Genomic DNA, 20235 nt, shown 5'->3' with positions numbered 1-20235 from the left:
ATAAATCTGACCCGACAGGACTTACCTCCTCACAGGAACCCTCCGCTTGGACTTTCATCGGCTCCCCGCTGGTGCTAACGTCCTGAGGTCTGAACGGTGTGAGTGCAGCACGGATTTGAGTGTGTTCAGGTTGGCTGTCAGACCCACATGTTCTGAAGGTCTGAATGTTTGTCAGATGTCAGACACAGAGTTTGTACCCCCCCTCACACCCAACTTAGATCACATGATTGGCTGAGGGGGGATGGATTGGCACCCTGTCTGGGGTATTATTACCATGCGCTCAATGTTTCCAGGAAACCCGGCCCCACTGTGACCCTGACCAGTATGAAGCGGTCAAGTAAGAGAATAAACCAATCCAACCCATCTTCGGCATTTCGACATTTAGCAGACACTTTTTATCCAAAGCGACTTACAGTAGTGTAACAGTATACAGTCTGAGCAATTGAGGGTTATGGGCCTTGCTCAAGGGCCCAACAGTGGCAACCTGGCAGTGGCGGGACTTGAACCGGCAACCTTTCGGTTACTAGTCTATTTTCATTTCATTTTCATTTTCTTCGTCAGAGGTCCTCGATCGTTTAGACAAGCCACAGTTCACATGACTGGTGAACAGAGGGTCTGTTTGAAAACCTAGTGAGATGCCTCGGTGCCTACTGCCTACCTGATCAGCTGCCTCAGTAGAGAGGATTCTAATGAGACACCGAACTCATAATCAGATTATTAAGACACACTACTTCCACAGTGATTAGGCCGCAGTTTTAGCTCACTAAGCTAACACAGTTAGCCTCAGGTTGTTCCCAGCTAACAGGGAACGTTCCCACAACTTTCACTAACCATATATTCATCAGATTGCTCCAAAACAAGTTATATTTTATCAAGTGTAACCCACATTATATACTACAACTCTTATACTGACAATTTTAATGCTTTTGAAGTTATGAATAAAAATCTGTTTTTTATTATATATTAAAGGGTAAAAGTGTCAGTATAGGAGTTGTACTGTAGTATGTAATGCTGATAAAATACAACTTGTTTTGGAGCAATGTGATGAATATTTTAAAAGCTACTGAAGTTATTAATATACTGAATACTTTAAATGCTATTGAAGTTATGAATCTGTTTGAAATCTGTTTTTAATATGTAATATTAAAAGTATGTTAAAGTAACATTTAAAACATTTAAAAATGTATTAACTTGTATTAAATGTCTTGAGAATATTAAGAAAACTGACAAAATAACGTTGAAGGAACGTTGTAATAAAACATTCATACAACCAAAATGGAATGTTAAGGGAACGTTCAGAGGACCTTATTTTAAATGTTCCTAAAACATTTCAAGACAACGTTTCCAGAACGTTAAATTATGGTTGCACATGAGGTTAGGTAACGTTCTATGACCGTTTTCATAATTTAAAAAAAACGTTCTGAGAACATCAAGAAAACATGACATAATAACGTTGAGGGAACATTCCAATGCAACGTTCCCACAACCAAAATGGAATAGTTAGGGAACATTCTCAGAACGTAATTTTGTTAACTGGGGTGTTCAAACCCGCTAGCACGCCAGCTAACGTCTCCCTCCGTGTACCGGAAACGCCTAAACTGTCCCTGACGAGCCTGAATTTACAAATAAACGACACTAGTATAATTACACCTTTATACAGATTAAAATATTATAAAAATTACTGAGAATTTATTTACATTTGAAAAGAACTCAAATGTTTCTGGTGAGAAAAGTCGTGCCGCACTGAATGCTGGGAATTAAGGAGCCTCAGCAGGAGCATTTTAAGGAATCTAAGAATTTAGACACGCCCTCATCTCGGGAGTGTAGGATGATGTAAAATATGTCTGTGTAGAGAGATCACCAGGTTTTCGAACAGACCCAGAGAGTGCAGGTGCTAGACTGACCTGCCTGCAGTCCAGATGTGTCTCCAATTGAAACTGTGTTGTGAATTATGAAGCGTAACAAGAAAGCTGAGAAGTAAACATGCTCATGTCTATGTTTAGGGCAGTTGTGCCCAAGCTACTGCACTGGTAATCAGAAGATTGCTGGTTCAATCCCCACCACTGCCAAGTTGACATGTTGGGCCCTTGAGCAAGGCCCTTAATTCCTAATTGCTTAGACCGTGTACTGTAAGTCGCTTTGAATAAAAGCGTCTGATAAATGCTAAAATGTGAAAGTATGTAACTTTGTTTGATCACCTTACAGGCATCAAATTTCTTGAATTCTTCAGCACAACAGCAGCAGTAGCTTAGTGGTTAAGGTACTGAACTAATCAGAAGGTTGCATGTTCAAGCCCTACCACTAAGTTGCTGCTGTTGGACTCCTGAGCGAGGCCCTTAACCCTCAGTTGCTCAAACTGTATTGTAAGTCGCTTTGGATAAAAGTGTCCACTAAATGTAAACCCAAAACCCTCAGACAGGTTAAAAAGTGGACGTTCCAACAGGACTGGAACTGGAACAACTGGAAGTCTAAAACTGGTCAAAAATATGTGGACTGCGTTGAACGGTCAGTAGAGCTAACCAAATGTGTCCAAGAAGCTTGTTGATAGCTGTAAAAAGCAAGAGAAGAGCTACAGGACCAGATGTTTTTTTTGCTGTCTTTATATTTTTGATCCAGCAGGTTTGTCTTATTTATTTATATTTATTAATCCCATTTTCCCTCCCAATCTAGTCATATCCAATTCCCCGATCATATTTCACCCATACTGCTACAAACCTTCTCTCAGTTGAGGATAGAAACTGGTCCCAGTCAGCATCTCCGCCCCTCCTCTCCTCCCCCCAGTTCCTCTCTCGTCCCATTTTTTACTGACATACTTAACAGCTGTGTGTCAGTGTAGCCGAGCTGAGCTCTCATTTGTCTTCGTCTGCTGTCACTCCGGCTTCACGCTTTCATTTTTCAATGTTCTGTATGAGGGACACCAGGAATCCATCTAAACCATCATCTACATCTTCATCTACTCCATTATCTACACCTCAGCTGTGGCTTCTTCACTGCTGTACATCACGAGCTTTATGGTTGGGTCTCCTAAACCCTTTATCCTGTTTCTCTTTCTGATCTGGGTGTGTCCGTCCCTCCGTTCGTCTGTTGGTCCAGTTCTCCACCATCTGTCTGTCTGTTGGTCCAGTTCTACACCATCTGTCTGTCTGTTGGTCCAGTTCTCCACCATCTGTCTGTCTGTTGGTTCAGTTCTACACCATCTGTCCATCTGGTAGTCTAGTTCTCCTCCCTCCGTCCATCTGTTGGTCCAGGTCTCCACCATCTGTTCATCTGCTGGTCCTGGTCTCCATCATCTGTTCACCTGCTGGTCCTGGTCTCCGTCATCTGTTCACCTGCTGGTCCTGGTCTCCGTCATCTGTTCATCTGCTGGTCCAGGTCTCCGTCATCTGTTCATCTGCTGGTCCAGGTCTCCACCATCTCTTCATCTCTTGGTCCAGGTCTCCACCGTCCATTTTTAGTTGGTCCAGGTCTCCACCATCCGGTTATCTGTTGGTCCAGTTCTTCGTCATCCGTCTGTCTGTTGGTCCAGTTCTCCACCATCTGTTCATCTGTTGGTCCAGTTCTCCACCATCTGTTCATCTGTTGGTCCTGGTCTCCGTCATCTGTTCATCTGCTGGTCCAGGTCTCCACCATCCATCCGTCTGTTGGTCCAGTTCTCCATCATCGGTCCATCTGTTGGTCCAAGTCTCCACCAACAGTCAGTCTTTTCCTCAGGATCTGATGGAGGCCGAAGCTCTGTACAGCTTCAAAGCTACAGAATGGGACGAGCTCAGTTTTCACAGGGGCGACATCATGAAGGTGAGTCCATAAAGAACATTAAACCATGGGCATTCATGAATCAGCTTTTGGGAGTGTGTCTGTGGGGATTTGTAAATAGTCGTTGGTGTTTTCCGAACATCCCAAAGGATCCAGTTCATTTCTCCTTCAATCAAACCAAATTAACTCCTTATTTTCAGAGTGTATATAATTTTTCTGCTATTATTTTTCTTTACTGCTGCTCTGTTGGAAAGATACAAAATTTCATTTTTTTCATTGGATCTGTGTATAGTGACAGTAAAAATTCTATTCTATTCTATTAGAGCCCTCTGATTATACACAGGGATACAGGGTGCATGCAGTAACTGGAAATGGCCTTCCCTAAACTGTTGCTACAATGTTGAAAGAGTGATTGTATGCGGCTGTCGTCAGCAGTGGGTGTAGCAGAAACACCAAAACTTAATAACTAGAAAGGCTGTCCACATACTTTTGGCCATATAGTGCAGACACACTTTGCCCCCCCCCCCTTCTACTGTCATCCACCACTGACCAGATGTTGTTTCCAGATCACCAGATGCTGTTTGGGTGATGGACTTTCCAGTGACGGCACTAACGTTCTAGTAACATGGTCGTGTGTGTTTGTATTAATAGGTATGAGTGTAGCAGGTGCAGCAGTGTTGTTGGGATTTTAAACACTGTTACTTACTGGCCTCTTTATTAGGAACACATCCTATCACAGGACGTCATTTGTCTCTATTCCGGTTGGTTCTTTGTACCTGATACACCTTTACATTTAATAAATTGGGGGTAGAAAAGGTGACAGCAACAGTTTAGGGAAGGTCTTGTCCTGTTCCAGCAAGACTGTGCCCTTGTACTCGAGCTCGGCTTAAAGAAACTCCAGTGTTCTTCACACTCAGCAGCGCTTGGATGAAGTGGAACCTCAACTGATGGTTTCTTGACCAACTTCAGCACCCAGCCAAATGATAAATGCTGTCATCTGTTCAGTAAAGGGGTACAAATGCCCACAGATATACTTCAAGGTCTTGTGAACTACCATTTATACCATGTATTTATGAAATATGATGTCCAGCAAGCTCACGGTCAGTTGTCCGAATACTTGTGACCCTTTTGTTGGAACAGGTGACCAACATGGATGAGGATCCAAACTGGTACATGGCAGAACTGTCAGGGCGGAGGGGCTACGTACCCAAAAACTACATCAATGTAAAACCTCACCCGTAAGTATCCGAGCTGATAAACGTCCTGTAAAAAACAAGATTTCAGGTCATGTGATCACTGATACAACCAAAAACTTTCTGTAAGTGTAAAGTACATGGAACAGTGGTCCATTTGCCAAGGTCAGCAAGAAAACCCAAACCGTCATCTTACACTTGCAGCAATAAGCAGACGTGTTTATCCAAAGCGACTTACAGTTGTGAGTGAATAGAATATAAGCAATTGAGGAATAAGGGCCTCACTCAGGGGCCCAACAGTGAAAACCTGGTAGCAGTGGGGCTTGAACCTGCAAACTTCTGATTTCTGGTACCCTCCAGTACCCTCACCACCACACTGTTGCCCTTAGTATCTGTCTGCCCTTGCATTAACCAATCTCAGTTATCTCTGTGCAGTACATTGATCAGCCAGCAGAGGTCGTAATGGCAGCAGTTATGAAGAATCCCTACAGCCCTCCCTCCCTCAGACAAACCAATCACTGTTTGTATAGGCACCCCCGGCTGGTAAAAGCTGGTTGGTCAGCGTGTTTTACCCCTGTGCCACCCAAACGCCGAGGTTTGAACAGAGAAAAGCATTCCGACTGTTCAGATCCAGATAAAAAACTGCAGAAATGAGTGAAACCGGAAGTCTGTTTCGAAATCCCTCACGTGTGTATGTGAACTTCTGACCCGTAGGTGGTTTGTGGGTGGAATCTCCCGCCAGGCTGCAGAGGGTCGCCTGAGGCCGCTGGAATGTGGAGCGTTCCTCGTGCGCGAGAGTGAGAGCACGCCGGGGGAGTTCTCCGTGTCTGTCAGGTAACAACCACAGCTCACGGGCGAGGCCGGGTCACCGCCAGACCACGGAACAACTTCAGCACCTTGACGTTTATGTAACTGTACTGGAGGGAAGGACGCCTTCCTTCCGGAACATTCTGTCCACCATTACCGTTCTGCTGATGGTGCTGAGGAGCGCCCCCTACTGCACCAGTCTGGGTTGAAAGCTGGAGACTGTGAAGACCACGTTCCATCATATTCATCAGTATATCCATTTTAATTCTCTTCCTTTTAGGGGGACGTGTGGACCAAACCCATATCAGCTTTTTCTGACTGAAGCTCCTGCCACTCGTGTCCCTCAAAGATGTCATGTATAAAAACCCTGATCAGACCTATTTTTAGACTTGTTTATAACAAGGTCTGATCAGGGTTTCTACACATGATGCCTAAATATGTACACAGTATGGTCAAAAGTATGTGGACACCTGACCGTACGCTTGTTGGACCCTCCATTCCAAGACTATGATCATTGAGATCTTTTTCCAAAATTGTAGCGTGTGTTCAATGATGTCGAACTGCTGATGTTTAATAAGAAGGCCTGGCTCACAGTAGACATTCCAGTTCATCCCAAAGATAGAATAGAATTGAATAGAACATTTTTATTTGTCATATATACATAGACACATGTACATTCATTCATTCACTTTCTTAACCGCTTATCCAATCAGGGTTGCGGGGGGTGCTGCAGCCTATCCCAGCTTTTCAATGGGTGCAAGGCACACAGTAACACCCTGCACAGAGCGCCAGTCACACATACACACACACACACAGGCACACATACACACACACACACACACACACATTCACCTATTTGGCGATTCATTGTCTCCATTTAACCTGGTTGCACGTTTTTGGACTGTGGGAGGAAACTGGAGCTCCCGGAGGAAACCCACGCACACATGAGGAGAACATGCTAACTTCACACAGAAAGGACCCAGACCGCGCCGCCTGGGGATCGAACTCAGGACCTTCTTGCTGTGAGGCAACAATGCTACCCAATACCCACTAAGCTACTACTGTCCAATAATGTTAGATGGGTTGAGATCAGACCTGAGGTCATTGAAGATCTCTATTTAATACCATTTGCTTTTGAAACAGGACGTCCAGCAAGCTCATGGTCAGGTGTCGAAATACTTTTGCCATATAGCGTACCAAAGCCTGTTTTGCCAGGATGGTTTCTCTATCTCAAAATTATTGAGGCTGTTTTGGACCCAGAACAATATTTTTGGTTCCTTCTTTTCACCCATGCATTCTGCAGCGGCACCTCTATATGTGCCAATCAGGGTCCTTACACAACCTTTGAAGACCCCACCCACATAGTCCGGTCATCCCGCCCTAGCAGAACCGTGTCTGCTGCAGGCAATGCCAATTGTGCCCGCTAGATGGCGCCCAGCCGACGGGTGGCAACACCGAGTTTCGAACCGAGGAGTTCAGAATCTGGGCCACCTGGACGCCTATGAACCAGCAACCATTTGATGTCTAATCCAGTACCTTAACCACTGAGCTACCGCTGCCCTCGTCACAGGAACAAACCCTTGAAAAAATAATACTAGATAATTATCCCTCATCTACCCAGCCCTTGTGTTGGCACCATGTCTTCTTCAATCAGAGAGCGTTTAAATCAAAAGTTTTGTTTAATTGTTTGTTTAGAAAATTCCAGAGCATAGTGTGAGGTCACCTGACTGTGAGGTGAAGCCGAGGCGCTGTGAGGCTCTGTGTTTGAACTTTCGTGCGTGAGCTGGCATGACCAAACGAGCTCGATCGATTCTCACAGATGATTCAGAGAAGAAAAATCCGGAATAATTCATCGTGAGCTGAGGAACAGGGAAACTCCAGAAGATAAACGTGTACGGTGTGTCTGAAGGGCGTGTCGGCTCGATTTAAGACCTCGGAGTCACACCTTACAGGGCGAAGCACTCGGTAATGGTTTGTTGACAATCTTGCGTTAAGCAGAACTGGGTCATTATGGGAATCCATGTGATGTTACTGGCACATGTGGAAGGTCGCTGGTTGTGTTTTGGGCAGAAGACCTGAGGGTCTGAGGATCCAGGAATCTCAGAGGTGCTATCAGTTGTTTGGAACACGACTGACTAATGTATGAGGAGTGTGTGTGTGTCGGGTTAGTGGCACTTCTCAGTGCGCTCTCAGTGCCAGTCCCAAGCCCGGATACAAATAGGAGGGTTGTGCCAGGAAGGGCATCCGGAGGGTCCCTAAAAATTTGGAAGCAGCCATAAACAACCCTCGTATGGAAGATGCCAGTCATGCCAGTTCTGCAGCTGGAATAACTGGCTGATTTTGTCCACAGTCAAGTGAGCTTTATCTGTTTATCTCTCCTTGAGCTAAAATCACAGGCGTGTAAAGCTCACTTGACTGTAAACAGAAGCTTCTTATTCATTTAGTCTTCCTGAGTCACATCATATCAAATGGACACACAGCCGAAAACATATGGACGCCCCTCCTAATAACTGAGTAAGCTCAGTCATGAAAAGGAAATGACATGCTTTTAACTTTGTGGCAATAGCTTGGGGAAGGCCCTTTCATATTCTGGAATGACCATGACCCCGTGCACAAAGCGAGGTCCAGAAGGACTAGGTTTGACCGGTCGGGTGGCCAGTACAGAATGAGCACAAATTCCCACAGACACGGTGATTAGAACCGTATGTCTAACAAGCTTGTGTTCCGGTGTCTACATACTTTTGGCCATATTGCATTTGCATAAACATACTTTAATAGTTGCGTAATGCAAGTGTGTGTGTGTGTGTGTGTGTGTGAGAAAGAAAGTAAGACACAGCACTACCTGTGAGGTGGGGCTGGGTTGGGCTGGCAGGTGATGAAAGGGAACCTGCTCACTGAGGGTGTGTATTTATAAGTGTGTGTGTGTGTGTGTGTGTGTGTGTGTGTGTATCTTGGCCAAGGTCACGTTGGCACCTGGAGTGCTTGTCCATTATGGGCACTCCCAAAAGCAGCCAATCCATCAACTGCATGTTTTGGAAGATGGAATATGTGAGGATCAAAGCCAGGCACCGAGGTTGTGTTGCACCCACTGTGAGGTCATCTGTCTGTGGGGTGAAGCCGAGGTGCTGTTAAGTAAACAGTTTAAGAGCAAGGAAATGAGGTCCAAATCCTGACTCAAACCCAATAAAGATGCAGTTGGGTTCTAAGTCCGTGGAGACACAAAGCTTGCTTGACTGTGGACAGTCACCCACGTACCAACAGCTTCTAATTCACGGCAGAGCTATGAGGTTGCTCTTGGATAACTGCTGAACAGTTTGGGTTTTTCTCCTGACCTGGGTTGGAGAGCACTGTGTCCGAGGTGAGGTCAAACTAGCCCTGTTTATATGGGCACAGAGAAGCAACCAGCTGTGCAATCAGCATTTAAAAGCAGGAGCATTACACATTGCTGCTTCCCCATTTTGTGGTTTAACAACCTTCACACAAGACTTTGCACTGAGGCAATTCGGCACTGAGATGTTCCAATTCATCTCAAAGGATGGTCAGTGGTGGTGAGGTCAACACACAGCTTGGCAATTAATGTCTCTCACTGTGGTTTGGTGGAGTCCTAAACAGCAGCATGACAGCCAGCATTCCGAGTTCATCCTACTGTCTTAGATAGGGCCAATCCAGGACATCTAAGTTCTTCCACACACCAAACTCGTCTACTGCATGTTTTGGAAGATGGAATATGTGAGGATCAAAGCCAGGCACCGAGGCTGTGTTGCACCCACTGTGAGGTCATCTGTCTGTGAGGTGAAGCCGAGGCACCGCTGATAAATAAATGGTTTATCAACAAGAAAAGAAGGTCCAAATCCTGACTCGAACCCAATAAATATGCAGTTGAGGATTCCTTCTCGTGAGGCGTCTTCTAAGCCCGTGGAGACACACAGCTTGCTTGACTGTGGACAGTGTCACCAACGTACCAACAGCTCCTAATTCATGTCAGAGCTTTTATTAGGTTGCTCTTGGATAACTGCTGATTGGTTTGGCTTTTCTCCTGACCTGGGTTGGAGAGCACTGTGTCCTAGGTGAGGTCAAACCAGCCCGGTTTATATGGGCACAGAGAAGCAACCAGCAATGCTCCAAATAAGGTGTTTAAAGCATTTAAAAGCAGCTGCATTAACACGTAGTCGCTTCTCCAGTTTGTGGTGTAATGGATGGCGCCCATTCAGTCAAAAATTAGGCACTGAGATGTTCCAATTCATCCCAAAGGTGGTCAGTGGTGGTGAGGTCAACAAACAGCTCGGCATTTAATGTCTCTCACTGTGGTTTGGTGGAGTCCTAAATGGCAGCATTACAGCCAGCATTCCGAGTTCGTCCTAATGTCTTAGATAGGGCCGATCCAGGACATCCAAGTTCTTCCACACACCGAACTCAGGAAAGCTCGGTTAGCACACACGGGCGCTTCATGATCCTAGAACAGATGAGGACCTTCCCCAAACTGTTAGTGCAAATGAAGGCGAAATACAAGAGCCGAGTTTCAGTTGTCTCATATTTTCCACATCACGGTTTCGACAGTAAGATGCCCCAGAGGTTCATTCAGTTCCTCTTACTTTCAGGAAGATGCAAACGCTGCCAAAAATGATGCCAGCCTACGCAGTTCGGAATGCGGGCGATGCCACCTGGCAGAACGCCACCCAACATGAACCTCGTTCATATTTCACGCTTGACAGCCGATAAAAACTGAACAACAGATTAAAACAACAAAGAAAAAGGTACGAATGTGATCTGTGGTGACACGTTCGTTTTCCCTTTGTTCTGTTTGTTTTGCAGTTATGGGGACCACGTGGAGCACTTCAAGGTCCTGAAGGACGGACAGGGTCGCTACCACGTTTGGGACGAGGTCTTCGCCTCTCTGAACCGGCTGGTGGACTTCTACGCCACACATAGCATCGCCAAAGAGAGACTGGTCTTCCTCCACAAGCCTGAGAGATCGCTGGCTGTGAGAGCACAAACACATGGACACTTAATCACCAAAAATCTGTAGACCACAGGCGTACCACTGCCTCCACCCTTCTGGGAGGGCAAGAACACAAGATTTTGGAGTGTGTCTGTGGGATTGTCTGCTCATTCATTAAAAATAATTATTTATTAATATATTAATATAATAATATAATAATAATAATAATAATAAGATAAGATAAGATAAGATAAGATAATCCTTTATTAGTCCCACAATGGGGAAATTCACATTGTTGCAGCAGCAAAGGGATAGTACAGCACTCAATACAAAAAATAGACGATAAAAAAAAATAAAAATAATAATAATAATAATAAATAAATAATAACAATAATAAATAAATAATAATAAACAATAATAAATAATAAATAAATAATAATAAATAATAATAATAATAATAATGAATAAATAATAATAATAATAATGAATGAATAATAATAAATAAATAATGATAATAAATTAATAATAATAAATAATTAGGCTGGGTGTCTAACATGCTGCAGTTACGACCTCTGCTGGCCGGTCGAGGCGCTGCACAGAGGCGCTGAATAACGGAGAGCAGTGCGTGACTCTCCATACGCGATACTGATCCCTGTGGTTACTGCACACATGTCTGAGGGGAAAATATAACCAGGGGAATTGGGTACGACCAAATAGGACGAATAAGGGTGCAATGTTGACGTCTCAGAGACGTTTGGAATACATGTTCCTTAATAAATTTGTTAGAAGGCTTTACGCGCGGGTGGCACAGCGCCCTGTTATGCCAGTCTACAACCTCTAAGACCCGGGTTCGAATCTCAGCCATGCTATCAGCATGTCAGGCATCTACACAGACATGATCAGCAATATCTAAGGTTTAAAGATTTAACGAATGCCTGAGATGGATTGCTGCCCTGTCCACCCACTGTTTCCCAGTGACCCGGACCCACAGCAACCCTGACCAGGCTAAAGCGGCTGATGGAAATGAAATGTGTACATGTAAGATTGATGTTATACAAAACAAACAGGGGTTCAATTCTCATGTCCTGTGACGGTGTGTGTCATTTCAGAGGCCGTGCCACGCCCGCGCCCTGTGCGACTTCAGGCCGCATCACGTGACCCAGCTGAGCTTCCTGCGCGGCGACGTCATCGAACTGCTGGACTGCTCGGACGCTCACTGCTGGAAGGGTCGATGCCGGGGCCAAGTGGGCGTCTTCCCGCCCCAGTGTGTCCAGCCCATCTACCACTGACAATTCTATTTGTGTACTGAGGCAATCAGGCACTGAGATGTTCCAATTCATCCCAAAGTTTGTTCTGTGGTGTTGAGGTCAACAAACAGCTCAGCAGTTAATGTAACTAAAATGCAACACTGTTCATAATTCTAGCATGTACTTGGATATTATGTCTCTCACTGTGGTTTGGTGGAGTCCTAAAAGGCAGCATGACAGCCAGCGTTGCGACTTCCAAGGACGTCCAAATTCTTCCACACACCAAACTCAGGAACACCCCCCCCCCCTTCCTTTTTTTTTGGAAGGTCAGTAAGCGCACACGGGTGCTTCGTAATGCCAGAACCTTCCCTAAACTGTTAGTGCAAATTAAGGCGAACTGTGATAGTAAACTGTAAGATCCTCCTGTCATCTGTTAGATCCTGATTTATTTCTTTGATTGCTCGAGTGATTAACCTCAGAGAACATGCTCTGACCATCACTCAGGAGTCCAACAGCAGTGTGCTCTACATGCCTTCTGCCTGCTGACAAACCAGAGCGGTGGGCAAACCTTTTGGCTCAAGGGCCACGCTGGGTTTTAAAATTTGACAGGGGATGAACTAAAGAGAATAAATATCTGTGTGTAGTGACGATAGACCGGACTTCAGTGAAGGTGGGTAGTGTTTGTAGTGCGCCATCTAGTGGAATCAACTAAAACACAGAGAATTAAAGGATAAAGGTGAAATAAATGCGGTGTTTAGGACAATTTAATAAATACTGGACAGTCTGAGTAAACAATATTTGGCACTGTTCTAGACATGGGAGGGTCTTCTACTAGATTTTGGAATGCCATCAAGCCCTCTCGACTGGATAAATGTGGAGGTTGAGCACTTATAGACAAATAGAGCTGTTAGTACTATACACCGATCAGCCATAACATTAAAACCACCTCCTTGTTTCTACACTCACTGTCCATTTTATCAGCTCCACTAACCACATAGAAGCACTTTGTAGTTCTACAATTACTGACTGTAGTCCATCTGTTTCTCTACATGCTTTGTTAGCCCCCTTTCACCCTGTTCTTCAATGGTCAGGACCCCCACAGAGCAGGTATTATTTAGGTGGTGGATCATTCTCAGCACTGCAGTGACACTGACATGGTGGTGGTGTGTTAGTGTGTGTTGTGCTGGTATGAGTGGATCAGACACAGCAGCGCTGCTGGAGTTTTTAAACACCGTGTCCACTCACTGTCCACTCTATTAGACTCTCCTACCTAGTTGGTCCACCTTGTAGATGTAAAGTCAGAGACGATCGCTCATCTATTGCTGCTGTTTGAGTCGGTCATCTTCTAGACCTTCATCAGTGGACACAGGACGCTGCCCATGGGGCGCTGTTGGCTGGATGTTTTTGGTAGGTGGACTATTCTCAGTCCAGCAGTGACAGTGAGGTGTCTAAAAACTCCAGCAGCGCCGCTGTGTCTGATCCACTCATACCAGCACAACACACAGTAACACACCACCACCATGTCAGTGTCACTGCAGTGCTGAGAATGATCCACCACCTAAATAATACCTGCTCTGTGGTGGTCCTGTGGGGGTCCTGACCATTGAAGAACAGCATGAAAGGGGACTAACAAAGCATGTAGAGAAACAGATGGACTAGTCAGTAATTGTAGAACTACAAAGTGCTTCTATATGGTAAGTGGAGCTGATAAAATGGACAGTGAGTGTAGAAACAAGGAGGTGGTTTTAATGTTATGGCTGATCGGTGTATATTCTAGTGCTGATCTTCTGGAGCATATAAGGGTTTCCTCTAGAATTTGAGAAGACAAAGAGCTTTTCAGTACAGAACTAATAATTCTTGAAGATCCCATAGCTGACTGTTTCATTTCCTTTCAATCACTGTAACACCAAATTCCCACAGTTAAAAAGCTATGTCCTGAACGCCGTGTTAACGGGCGCGATCCGCTCCACCTCGCCGGACTGGTTGGATTTCTTCTAATCTAATTCCTTTCTAAAATTCTAACTGAGCCATTAATCAAAAGTGAAAAGACACGAACGCGTCAATCATCCGACTCCACCCGACATTAACTGACAGAGTCTTTTGTAAACACGTCGACCTCAGAATGAAGAAACAATCCAGCTTTCAGCCTAATGTTTTTCATCAGCGTGTTTCTTAAGCTACAGTTCCAGCGTAACAACAACAGAAACAAAGAGATAAAAAACCGTCGTGTTCATTTTAATATTGATTTTATTTGCAATGTTTCCCTTAACAACTTTTATAGGGTTCAGGTCAGGAGACCGGGAAAGCCAGGCTCGATTTGGTGGGAGCTATCAGCCGACCGGGCATTTACACAGACGTGATTGGCTGTGTCTGAGGGAGGGGAATGACCAAGGCTCTGTGGTGGCACCCTGTCCAGGGTGAGTTCATGCCTTGCGCCCACCGATTCCAAATGGAACCGGACCCACCGTGACCCAACCAGTATAAAGATATTATTATTATTGTTATTATTATTTTTCTTTTTATTTAATATTAATATTAATATTGTTGTTACTTTACTGTTATTATAATTGTTTATTATTATTATTTATAATTATCATTATTACTTATTATTGTTATTATTATTATTGTTGTTACTTTATTATTATTATTATTATTAGTATTATCCTTAATATAAAGAGGTAAACACAGTTTGGATTTGCCATGAATAAATCATTTATTTAATGTTTATCACATTTATCAATTTTGTAGTTTATGATTATATATTAATAAAAAATGACAAAATTACATCACAATTCTTATTTTGTGACATTATATGGCCAAATGTATGTGGACACCTGACCATGGGCTTAGATTTGGTCCTTCTTTCTGGCCTTAACAGTGTCCAACCATCTGGGAATTGTTTCTGTGGGAATTTGTGCCCATTCAGTGAAAAGAGCATTTGTGAGGACAGGGACTGATGAGAAGACAAGAGGACAGGACGACAGGAAGACAGGAGGACAGGGACTGATGGGAGATGAGAGGACAGGAGGTCAGGGACTGATGGGAGGACAGGGACTGATGGGAGATGAGAGGACAGGAGGTCAGGGACTGATGGGAGGACAGGGACTGATGTGAGATGAGAGGACAGGAGGTCAGGGACTGATGGGAGGACAGGGACTGATGTGGCATAAAAAAACAGGAGGACAGGGACTGATGTGGGTGAGAGGACAGGAGGACATGGGAGCCTGTCAGTCCAGTGATACTTGTGAAGCTTTTATGGACCCAGTTTTGAGCACAAGGGGGCAGTCAAACTGGTACAGATACTGGTACTAAAACACCTGAAACACCTGAAATCAGTCGTCAAGAGCGTGTCTAAATACTTTTGGTGTGTACCTGTGTAGCAGTGAAATGTAATATGTTGTAATATTAAAGAGCGACTGTGTTGGCATGCTGTGTTGGCACGGCGAGGATGATGTTGATACACCCGCTGGTTGGTGGGTGTTTGGAACTGGGAAACCCAGCAGGCTGTTCTGGGGTTGAGTTCAGACCTGCCTGATGAGCTCACGGTGCGAGGACTCGCTCTTCCCGTAAACGACATCAAACAACAAAACACCTCTGAGACGAATGACCTCATGACACGGGGGGAGAAGAAACCGGGTGAAATGCTCGCGTCTTTATACTTACGACCCGCCGTGCTGAAACAGCGAGCTGGTGCTCGGGCGGGTCGAACCGCGGTTAATCTGGCGCCCCGGGCGGCTCAGTGAATCCAGAGATTTGGGTGTTGAAATGAAAAGGCTTGAACAATAGATTTACCAGAACAGGAGGAAATCATCATCATCATCATCCCACAATAATACCGACTCGCTTTTATTACGTTTAATACAGATTAATGCGTCCCATCTTTTATTGCTCTCTCAGACACAAATAATCGCTGTTTTCACTCAGTCTGATCATTAAGGTTCAGTTACAGGTGACATCAGGTTACCTGCATTTATAAAGAACGTGTACTAAATGTTAATGAACATTAAAACCACCTCCTTGTTTCTACACTCACTGTCCATTTTATCAGCTCCACTTACCATATAGAAGCACTTTGTAGTTCTACAATTACTGACTGTAGTCCATCTGTTTCTCTGCATGCTTTGTTACTCCCCCTTCATGCTGTTCTGCAATGGTCAGGACCCCCACAGAGCAGGTATTATTTAGGTGGTGGATCATTCTCAGCACTGCAGTGACACTGACATGGTGGTGGTGTGTTAGTGTGTGTTGTGCTGGTATGAGTGGATCAGACACAGCAGCGCTGCTGGAGTTTTTAAACACCGTGTCCACTCACTGTCCACTCTATGAGACACTCCTACCTAGTCGGTCCACCTTGTAGATGTGAAGTCAGAGACGGTCGCTCATCTATTGCTGCTGTTTGAGTCGGTCATCTTCTACACCTTCATCGGTGGTCACAGGACGCTGGTGGACTATACTCAGTCCAGCAGTGACAGTGAGGTGATGCAGTGGCGCACTCTGTTAGGTAACAACGGTTTTCCGAAGATCTCAGAACAGCGTGACGCCAAGGGTATTAAATCAGACTTCCCTCTCTCACTCTGGGTGAAATATTTAATATTTTATTATCATTATTATTATTAATATTTATATTATTTTAGGGCGATGCAGGCGAGGCCAACAGTAGCAGCATGACCTTGTGATAAATAGCCTGCCACCTGAAGCGCTAAACTTCCACAGTAGCTCTGAATCTAGTAAACCAGGAGTCAAATAAAATGTGTCCATAAATTTATGCAAACAAGACAACTGACAAGTTTTATCCAGGTTTATGAAACATATACTGACAATATTCGGTCTACATGTTTATCAGTGAGCATATTTGAGTACGTGCACTAAACAATCAAAAGTATGTGGACACATTTTACATGTCCAGGATACTGAAGTTCGTCTAGCTTCTCACGATGGATCCCTAAACTGTTGCCATGAAGTTTAAAGCACTTATGTGATACACTGTCAGTAATGGATGTGGCTAGAACACCAGGCGTCAATATTACATGATATTTATTATCGATATATAATAGATAGTTGTATACACTATTTGTACTCGGGTGGGTGGAGCTCGAACCTGCAACTTCCTGACCACCAGTAAGCTACCACTGCCTTTAAAAGTGTGTCCACATACTTTTGGCCATATAGTGTGTGTGTGTGTGTGTGTGTGTGTGTGTGTGTTATGCATAGTAAGCATAAAGGAAAATGTTAACACACATAAGAATAACCGCATTCACACAACAGAAGCGAGACCAGAACGGGTCCTCCCTCGTGCTAGGAATCGTGGGAGGTGGAGTCCTGGGGGCCGCCCGGCCGGGCCGAGGACTACAGAACCCCGCGGCGCGCACACACTTCCCCCGGCGTGCAGACTCACTTCCTGAAACACAAGAAAACAGAGAGACCATAAATAAAAGTTGGGACGTTTTGTTAACTGATGCATGAAGAGAGAAAAGATTTACAATGTCATTGGCAGAAGGTTGCTGGTTCAAACCCCACCACTGCCAGGTTGCCACTGTTGGGCCCTTGAGCAAGGCCCTTAAGGCATAGACAGAATACTGTCACAGTACGTTCAGGGCAGTTGAAGCCTAGTGATTAAGGTACTGGACTAGTAATCAGAAGGTTGCTGGTTCAAACCCCACCTCTGCCAGGTTGCCCCTGTTGGGCCCTTGAGCAAGGCCCTTACCATAAACAGAATACTGTCACAGTACGTTCAGGGCAGTTGTAGCCTAGTGGTTAAGGTACAGGACTAGTAATCAGAAGGTTGCTGGTTCAGACCCCACCACTGCCAGGTTGCCACTGTTGGGCCCTTGATAGACAGAATACCTTCGCCTGGACCATCTGAGATGAGCTCGGGTCCAGAGAGAGCAGCATTTCTGTATAGATTTGATGCAGTGGAGGACTGTGTTAAGTAACAACAGTTTTCCAAAGATCTCATAACAGCACAACGGTTTCTCACATCAAGTGTGGAAGTGGTTCCTTGTTCTTTGGGGGGGGCATTGTGACAGTAGCAGCCTGACAGCAGTGGAGCTTGAACCAGCAATCATCTGATGAACAGCCCGGTACCTTAAGCCCCAAGCTTCTACAGTCATGCACATTTGGTAGATCTGAATTTGTGCCCATTCAGTCAAGAAGAGCGTCCGTGAGGTCAGACACTCATGTTTGAGTTGCAGTGGACATTCCACACATGCTCAGTAGGGTTCTGCTCACACCGAAATGAGTTTGCACACAGGAACATAGTATAGGGGCCTTCCCCAAAGTGTTGCCACAAAGCTGAAAGCATTTCATTTATTTGATTGATTTGGCAAAAGTTTGTGCACCCCCCGTGGGTTCTCTGTGAAACTGACCGGGGGTGTCCAAACTTTTGCATTAGACCGGACTGGGTGGGTTTGTGCGGTCACTTACCCTCCGTCCTGCGAGTTAGAGTCGATACTTTCTGTAGCGGTATCTCCCGGTCGGTGCTCTTCCTGATGGTCCACCAGGTCAGATTGTGAATCTAAAATAAAATATAAAAAACATAAATAATAATCATCGATCTGCACACCTGTACCGCGTCTGTGCTTTATCGTCCTGGTCTGTACCTGCTCCTCGGTGGGCGCGGGTGTGAGGAGGCTGATGGTCGCGGTAACTATGGCGGTGATGGCGCAGAGGACGATGGCGAAGTGCAGGTAGTGCACGCTCCTCAGGACCGGCGGCGCGGGGTCGAAAACGCCACAGCGAGGCGGGGCGTAGGCGAACTCCAGAACCATCCTGGTGATCCCGACCACCAGACCCACCATCAGGCCCCAGAAAGCGCCCTAGAAAAAAAAGGAGAACTTCAGACACTTGCAAGCATGGAACAGTGGTCTCCTCATCAAGTGTTACACCAAGGGTTAGAGGAGATGTTATATTCTACTTGGTCAGTTTAGGTTTGAATCCTCTGAGCTAGAAAATCTCGTCCTGCGTCATTCCTCGTTTCAGCTCTGCTCCAGACACGCACCCCGCCCACACTACTGGCTATTGTTAAGGTCAAAAGTCAGGCTAATGGTAACGCCTTAGCTAATAGAGTGGCTAGATTAACACGTTCAGTTTCCTGTCACATCGTCACAAGCCACAAACAGTGACCGTTCCTTCATGGCTTCTAATTACTGACCTGGACAGGCATATTGCTCTCCAATAATCACATCTCACACGAAAGGGGGTGTAAAAACGTCGACAAACTATTTTGCATAACAGGAACACACACAACAGTCAAACTTTTATTGGACGCGTGTAGAACCTGCACAGGAAACAGAAGTTCTGAGGAAAATCTAAACTGAGCCCCGATGTTGGGAGGAAATTCATCCCGAAGCTCAGATGTAATCCAATAACCACAAAATAAATATGAGAAATAATATACATATACAGTGTATCACAACATTTCTGCAAATATTTCATTATATCTTTTCATGGGACAACACTATAGAAATAAAACTTGGATATAACTTAGAGTAGTCAGTGTACAGCTTGTATAGCAGTATAGATTTACTGTCTTCTGAAAATAACTCAACACACAGCCATTAATGTCTAAATAGCTGGCAACATAAGTGAGTACACCCCACAGTGAACATGTCCAAATTGTGCCCAAATGTGTCGTTGTCCCTCCCTGGTGTCATGTGTCAAGGTCCCAGGTGTAAATGGGGAGCAGGGCTGTTAAATTTGGTGTTTTGGGTACAATTCTCTCATACTGGCCACTGGATATTCAACATGGCACCTCATGGCAAAGAACTCTCTGAGGATGTGAGAAATAGAATTGTTGCTCTCCACAAAGATGGCCTGGGCTATGAGAAGATTGCTAACACCCTGAAACTGAGCTACAGCATGGTGGCCAAGGTCATACAGCGGTTTTCCAGGACAGGTTCCACTCGGAACAGGCTTCGCCAGGGTCGACCAAAGAAGTTGAGTCCACGTGTTCGGCATCATATCCAAGGTTGGCTTTAAAAAATAGACACATGAGTGCTGCCAGCATTGCTGCAGAGGTTGAAGACGTGGGAGGTCAGCCTGTCAGTGCTCAGACCATACGCCGCACACTGCATCAACTCGGTCTGCATGGTCGTCATCCCAGAAGGAAGCTGACGCACAAGAAAGCCCGCAAACAGTTTGCTGAAGACAAGCAGTCCAAGAACATGGATTACAGGAATGCCCTGTGGTCTGACGAGACCAAGATAAACTTGTTTGGCTCAGATGGTGTCCAGCATGTGTGGCGGCGCCCTGGTGAGAAGTACCAAGACAACTGTATCTTGCCTACAGTCAAGCATGG

General features: G+C 45.1%; 2 protein-coding genes across 2 annotated transcripts in view; one reads left to right on the top strand and one right to left on the bottom strand.

Annotated features, from left to right (window-relative positions):
• Window positions 1-3717: 3717 nt before the first annotated feature.
• On the top strand, window positions 3718-11981 carry grapb (GRB2 related adaptor protein b). Its single transcript, XM_063010556.1, has 5 exons — window positions 3718-3795; window positions 4894-4991; window positions 5661-5780; window positions 10566-10734; window positions 11802-11981. The coding sequence occupies exons 1-5, from the start codon at window positions 3718-3720 to the stop codon at window positions 11979-11981; spliced, it is 645 nt and encodes a 214-aa protein (XP_062866626.1).
• Window positions 11982-16736: 4755 nt separating this feature from the next.
• slc5a10 (solute carrier family 5 member 10) overlaps window positions 16737-20235 on the bottom strand; it is a 59801-nt gene continuing 56302 nt past the window's right edge. Inside the window, exons 13-15 of the mRNA XM_063010886.1 lie at window positions 18539-18754; window positions 18363-18453; window positions 16737-17337 (exon numbers count right to left, since the gene is read on the bottom strand). Of these exons, the coding sequence (XP_062866956.1) occupies window positions 17141-17337; window positions 18363-18453; window positions 18539-18754 (504 nt within the window). The 3' untranslated portion in view covers window positions 16737-17140. The remainder of the gene's footprint in view (window positions 17338-18362; window positions 18454-18538; window positions 18755-20235) is intronic.

Source organism: Trichomycterus rosablanca, chromosome 15, assembly GCF_030014385.1.
Source record: "Trichomycterus rosablanca isolate fTriRos1 chromosome 15, fTriRos1.hap1, whole genome shotgun sequence".
Lineage (NCBI taxonomy): Eukaryota > Metazoa > Chordata > Actinopteri > Siluriformes > Trichomycteridae > Trichomycterus > Trichomycterus rosablanca.
Note: the sequence above shows the minus strand (reverse complement) of the source record. Positions and strands in the feature narration are given on the sequence as shown.